Source organism: Triticum dicoccoides, chromosome 7B (genome assembly GCF_002162155.2).
Source record: "Triticum dicoccoides isolate Atlit2015 ecotype Zavitan chromosome 7B, WEW_v2.0, whole genome shotgun sequence".
NCBI lineage: Eukaryota > Viridiplantae > Streptophyta > Magnoliopsida > Poales > Poaceae > Triticum > Triticum dicoccoides.
Window position 1 is genome coordinate 622,713,344 of NC_041393.1, and position 7,333 is coordinate 622,720,676.

The 7,333-nt window shown below is 45.9% G+C and overlaps 1 protein-coding gene across 1 annotated transcript; it reads left to right on the forward strand.

Moving 5' to 3' along the window:
• The first annotated feature begins 5,100 nt into the window (after positions 1-5,100).
• On the forward strand, positions 5,101-6,871 carry LOC119340279 (cyanidin 3-O-rutinoside 5-O-glucosyltransferase-like). Its single transcript, XM_037612176.1, has one exon. The coding sequence runs from the start codon at positions 5,147-5,149 to the stop codon at positions 6,599-6,601; it is 1,455 nt and encodes a 484-aa protein (XP_037468073.1). The 5' UTR covers positions 5,101-5,146; the 3' UTR covers positions 6,602-6,871.
• Positions 6,872-7,333: the final 462 nt, after the last annotated feature.

The following is a 7,333-nucleotide window of genomic DNA, read 5'->3' on the forward strand; positions in this document are numbered from 1 at the left end:
AAACACAGTTAGGCTCATAGCCGTGAGTAATGGGAAAAAGATAGGGAAATCGCTGTCAAAACGAAACTAAAACATGCACAAACCCTGTTTATAATCTTATTATTTTGACCTCTAATGATCTCGTCGCGAGAAAATCATGATGATCCTCGTTCAAGCGGTTAAATGCATGCCTTATAGCATTCCTAGCTGGGACATGCTATAGATCAGTCAACTGAAAATAAAATTCGGCTCAGTCCACTGCCCACAAATATTGTTTCAGTCGATTCGCTGCCAGCTGGAATGGAGCGACATAAGAGCATCTCCAACAGCCGCCCGAAAAGGTGCGCGCGGTAAACCGAGTTTTTCGCGCGCGGGGTATGTTTTGGCACGCTCCAACGGTGGTGGGAAAGTCGCGCGCGGGAAACGTTTGCGCGCGCGGGACAAAGCGGCAGCTCGCGCGCTATTTTTGGCGCACCTCTTCCGGTGCGCCTTTAAATTGCGGCGCTCGCCACGCGCCTATTCCACACACTTCCCTTCCTCTTTCGCTGTCACGCGCGTCTCCACCGCTTCCTCGTTGCTTCCGCTGCCACGCGCGCCCCCACCGCTCCAGCGCCCCCCACCGGCGTGCCACCATGCCGCCACGCCGCCAATCAGCGTCAGGCTACCGCGGCGTCCGCCAGCGCCCCAACGGCGGTTTCTACTCCGAGATACGGTCCGGCAAACTTCGGCTCGGCCTTGGCACCTTCGGGACGGCGCGCGAGGCCGCCCGCGCGTACGACGCGACGGCGTGGCGCCTAGACAGGCTGCGCGCGCAGATGAACTTCCAAGACGTGTACACGCTCCAGCAGGCGTTGGACTGTGCCCCGCCGCCTCGTCTTAACACGACAGACGACCGTGCAGAGCACGCCGCCCGGCAGCACCGCCTCCTCGTCGCCCAGGAGGACGAGCGGGTCATGGCGGAGTGGCGCCGGCGCCACCCGGAGGACGTCACCTACGAGCAAACCTACTAGGCAAGGCGCCGCGAGGAGGACGAGCAAAGGCGCCACGAGCGGCGGTTGGACAGGCGTCGGCGGAAGGCCCTGGCGATATCGCAGTGCGACATCGTGGAGAATGGTGGGCAGACTGGACATATGGATCGATACCTCGGACGACAGCAGCGAGGATGGTGATGATGATGATGGTGCCGTCGACTGGGAGTAGGTTGTAGTTGCACTACCTAATAGTTTTTATCTATCTAGCTATGAAACTATGTAAAGTATTTATGTATCGTTTTTTATATATGAATTTTATTTTAGTTTTATTTAAAAAAATGTACGCAATGTATAGCGCGCGCTGCCTTTTTGCACCGTCGCTGGAGCTACGCGTGCGTTTAGTTTTTACGCCGCTGCTGGAGCAAGCGCTGCCGGCCACGACAAACCAGACGAACAGCACACGGTAAATGAGTTTTTAGTCACGCGGCGCCTCGGGCGGCTGTTGGAGATGCTATAACGCTGGATAGATGGATCTTGAGAGTCCATCCACGCTTGATCACGTGTGGCCGGCGCGGAGCTGGAACCAGTCCTTATCCACTTCCATGCGAATGCATGCATGTAGACAGTTGCACAATCTCTCGCCCCCACACCCTGTCTCGTAGTCGTAGTAATACTCTATCCCTGGATGGGACACATGCATGCACAACCAACCGGCTAATCTCATTAAGCACCGGCCATTAGCATGTATTAATCACAACCAAAACACACGTCACAGCCATTATCCGACGACAACGCGATGTTTTATACGCAACCCAATCGTCTGTGACTATATGTGCACTCTCACATTATTTTGACATATTCTGTACAATACACATATACGTACATACGTACATATCATTTTGAAGGGAGAGAAGAGGCTATTTAAACCCATATTTCTAACATATTTATGTCTAGTAATCATCACACAAAGACTAACTTAATATTAGAATCATTCTGATAAATTATACAGGCCATACTGAATATTCAAAATATTCTTACAGAATGCACGTAACATTTTACCTGAATTGGGTATCGATCTGGTAAAGGCGTCACACGAACATTCTTCACCTTTAAGCCGCTACCGGCAACATCAAAAAAGAAGTCACGCCCGAACATTAGATTATAAATGAAGAAAAACGTACTATTAGATTAAAATGGTGGTACTTGTGTTGGTTTTACCATCAAGAATAAAAACGCAGAAACAATAAAAATAAAGAAAAATAAAAAATAAAATTTTGTAGGAAAGAATGAAATAGGGGCATTGGTATAACCCTTAAAGAAGAAAGAAAATAAAAATATGAAAACAAATCATGACAAACTTGCACATAATTTACACAAAAATTGTAGTTTTTATATAGTGTGCAAGAATAAGAATATAATAGTGAAAGTTTCGCAAAAACTAAGACGTTAAGAAGGAATGAATTAGTGACATTGGTATTATCTTTAAAGAAGAAAGTAAAATTAAAATAAGTTAAAATAAAAGCAAATAATGAAGATTTATAAGGAAGATTGAATTAGTGACATTGATATTGGCCTTTAAGAAGAAACAAAATGAAAAATGAAAACCTTAAAAAACCTACATATTGCACTACAAATGCACCTTTTATAATACAAAAAGAACAAGCATATAATAGTGCAATTTCTGCAGTCTAGCATAATTTAGACACATATTGTATACAACTTACATGTATACATTTTCGAATAAAGAATGAATTAATCATTGGAATTACCCTTAGAAAGAAAGAAATTATGAAACACTAAAAATAATGATAAAATTTGCACACAATTTACACATAAATTGTGAATTTTTATAATATGCAAGTATAAACATATAATAGTGCCTGTTTGCAAAATAATTTTTCTAACAAGCAATGAATTAGTGGCAATGTTATTACCCTTAAAGAAGAAATCAGATGAATTAAAACTAAAAACAATCAATATAATGAAGTACTATAAGGAAGACCAAATTTGTGGCATTAATTTTACCCTAACGAAAAATAAAAATGAAATAAAAACTAAAACAAATTGAAAATAATAAAGTTTTCTAGAAAAAGATTGAATTAGTACATTCATATTACCCTTTGAAAAACAAGAAATGAAAACAAATAATGACAAAACTTGCACATAATTTACACAGAAAATTGTGTTTCTTATAATATACAAGAATAAACATGTAGTAGTGAAACTTTCACCAAAAAGAAGTTTCCTCGGAATGAATTAATTAATGACATTGGTACTACCATCCAAAAAAGAAAATATACAAAATTAAATCAAATAACGACAAAATTTGCACATTCTTTACACAAAACACGCGCCTTTATAATATGCAAGAATAAGCATATAATAGTGAAAGTTTCACAAAAACGGTAGATTTCTAAGACGGATTAATTAGTGTCATTGATATCACCCTTAAAATAAGAAGGAAAATGAACTAAAAACAATATCAAAATCAAAATATTATTTTTTTATTAGAAATGATGAATTAGTAACATCCGTATTACTTCTAAAAGAAGAAAGAAAATGAAACAAAAACTAAAACACAATAAAAATCAAAATATCAAAGTTTTATAAGGAAGAATGAATAACTAGCATTGGCATTATCCTTCAAAAAGAAAGGAAATGAAATAAAACTAAATCAAAATCAAAATAATAATGTTTAATAAGGAATAATGAATTTGTGGCATTGGTATTACCCTTAAAAGAAAAATATGAAATAAAAATTAAACAAAATCTAAATCTAAATAATAAAGTTTAGAAGGAAAAATGAATTAGTGCCATAGATATTACCCTTACGGAAGAAAGAAAATAAAAACAAACTAAAACAAAATCAAAATAATGAAACTTGTCCACAACCTTGCACAAAATTTGCACCTTTTGTAATACGGAAAGAATAAGCTTATAGTAGTGCAATTTTCACGCTCCAATATAGTTTACACACACACACACACACAAAAGAGAGAAACACTGAAAAACAAAAAACAATAATGAAGACACAAGAACAGACACAGAAAACACATTCAGATTCGTACATTTACACAGTAGAGAAAATTCATAAAAGCATATTTAAATTCAAATCAAAACGAGCTTGTTGAATTGATCTAAGTTAGTCTCAATTAACACGTATCATTAGTTCTATCGGCGACCGCGTCACCGCTCCTGCCCGCCCGCTCTAGGTGCAAGCTGCATGCATGCATGCCGTAGAGTAGGTGTGTATAGCTTGGATAAAACAAATCGACTGACCCCATTCGTTTTTTCAGGCTGGTTGTAATGGGGTATCATAATTAGTATCATGCATACCAACTAAATAACTTTGATGAGGTGGCATAGAATTAAATGAAGTAAGAGAGGGTTGAGTATCATATCATGATACTGTATCATAATAAATGCTACACTAGTATGTGTCATGCATGGCAATAAATAAAGTCATATATAATACTACCATATAATACTATGCATTAGGAAGGTAGTATTATAGACTAGTATCATATGCATGATACTAACTTATGATACTACCCATTATAATCAGCCTCAGTCGACTGATGTACAACTAAAGCGTTCCTAGCTAGCTAGGGCAGGTGAAGTGTACCCATCCAATAACGGCGGGTTAAGTATGGCTACCGCAAACGATGACATCACTGTGCAGGTAGCGCGTCGTGCCTGTCCTATACTCCGGAAGTGGATCCTCTAACATTATAAGGGATGTCACGTAAGCTACAGTAACCGTGACATCCCTTTTTTACATTCATATGGTTAAGCCTAAAATAATTATAATTAATTTGCAAATTACAAATGCACTGTATACATTTATAAAAATTATATACAAATAAAATTATGGTGCAATGAAATTATTTTTTGATTTATTTTGTACATACTATAATAAATCCGCATAGTAGTTGCTACAGTAACCCTATTCCTTCTTTGTTTTACACACACATTTCACCGTGGCTTCATGACATCCCTTGAGAATGTCAGAAGATCCACTTCCCTATACTCCTACCTAGAACACGAGACGGCCGCCCCGCGCCATGCCAACCCAAGCGTCACTCTCACTCCATTATAAACTCCGGCGCGTGCGTGTCTCGCAGCCAGCTGTGGTAGGCGGTAGCTAGGTCGAAGACAAGATAGTCTCCCGTCTCCGTGCTCATCCATCATTTTCCATGGCGCCGCTGCACTTCCTGGTCGTCGCGTTCCCGGGCCAGGGCCACATCAACCCGGCGCGCGCTCTGGCGGAGCGCCTCGCGCGGGCCACGCCGGGCGCGCGGGTCACGCTCTCAGCCGCCATGTCGGCGCACAGGCGCATGTTCCCCTCGCTGTCGTCCCCCGACGACGAGGTCTACGACGGCGCCATCTCCTATATCCCGTACTCGGACGGCTACGACCACGGCTTCAGCCTCTTCGCCGGCGACGGGGAAGAAGCGGAGCGGTACACGGAGGTGTTCGGCCGCGTCGGCCGCGAGACCTTCTCGGCGGTACTGGACCGCCTCGCGGCGCGGGGTCGGCCCGTAACGTGCGTCGTATACGCCATGCTCATGTGGTGGGCCGCCGAGGTTGCCCGTGAGCGCGGCCTGCCCCGGGCGCTCTACTGGATCCAGCCGGCCACGATGCTGGCCGTGTACTACCACTACTTCCATGGGTACGAGAGGCTCGTCACGGAGCATGCTGCCGAGCCGGGGTTCATGGTGTCCATGCCGGGCCTTCCACCCATGGCGATCCGTGACCGTGACCTCCCAAGCTTCTTCAGCAACCTCGCCGACGGAAGGATAGTTGCGGCGTTCGGGGACATCCGCAGGACGTTCCAGCAGCTGGACCTGGACGTCGACAGTAGCAGCAGCGCTGGAGGAAGCAGACGAGCCATGGTGCTCGTGAACACCGTCGAAGAATTAGAGGCCGGTGCTCTCGCGTCCGTTCCTGGACTGGACGTGTTCCCCGTCGGCCCAGCCGTGGTGTCGCTCTTCACCGAGGGCGAGGGCGGCACGAGTGGCACCGCCGCCGCAGTAGGAGATCTCTTTGAGCACGACGAAAATGGTTACATGGAGTGGCTGGACACAAAGCCAGCACGGTCGGTGGTGTACGTGTCGTTCGGGAGCACGGCGGCGGTAAGCAAGCGACAGAAGGACGAGCTGAAGCGAGGCCTCGCCGCGAGCGGCCGGCCGTACCTGTGGGTGGTGCGGAACAACAACAGAGACGATGGCTTTGACGACGCCGGCGACGAGCGGCGCATGGTGGTTGGGTGGTGCGACCAGGTGCGGGTGCTGTCGCATCCGGCCGTCGGGTGCTTCGTGACGCACTGCGGCTGGAACTCCACTCTGGAGACCGTGGCGTGCGGCGCGCCGGTGGTCGCCGTGCCACAGTGGTCCGACCAGGACACGAACGCGCGCCTGGTCCTCCAGTGGGGCATCGGCGTGCGCGCCGCGACCGACGTTGACAGGGTTCTGGACGCGGAGGAGCTCGGGAGGTGCCTGGAACTGATCATGGGTGACAGGGAGGAGGGCGCCGCCATACGGGAGTGCTCGGCGGCGTGGAAAGTGAAGTTGCGGCAAGCAATCGCGGACGGCGGCTCATCCGGTCGTAATCTGAGGACTTTCCTGGACCAATTTGCGAATGATGCTTAATTAGTTATGTTTTACAATAAGGAGAATGAAGTGGTTTTGAACTACATGGGTCCTAACTTTATTGATGGTATTGTCATGGAAGGTCAGAATGCAGGTTGGCGTTTGACAGGTTTATATGGAGAACCCTCTCGGGATAAGAGGCATTTATCTTGGCAATATATCCGTGATCTTCACAATTAGTTATCTCTTCCATGGCTTTTTTTTTAGAAAAGGAGGATGACCGCCGGCCTTTGCATCTGGGAGATGCATACGCTCACTTTATTGATTATTTTCGAGGACCTTACAAAGTATTACAACAATGTGTCTGAATCCACCATCTTGGCAACACAGGCCGCCACTCCTATCCAAAATGATGAAGGGGTGCTAGCTGGGCCACTACCCAAATCACTCACCTAAACCTAACATCAAAAGCTGGAAGCCGAAACATATTCGGAAGCCCCAGCCGAGCCACATACCGGTTCTGGGGCACAATCCGGTCAGAGGCACTCGTGTGTCATCGCCGCCATCTTCCACAGGCCCGTCTTCAGATCATATTGAGGCTTCTACCTTGTCTGGCCACTCTGCCATCGACGTCACCATGACGCCAGACAGCAACCTCCTCCTGCGCGAGTCCATGTCCGTGCATTCGGACGCCGAGCCTCCACAGCGCCATGCCGCCGATATTCGCCGTCATCGATGTGTGAGATGAAGCACCGCTCCACCATCCCCCAGCCAGCACTTACTCCAAAACGA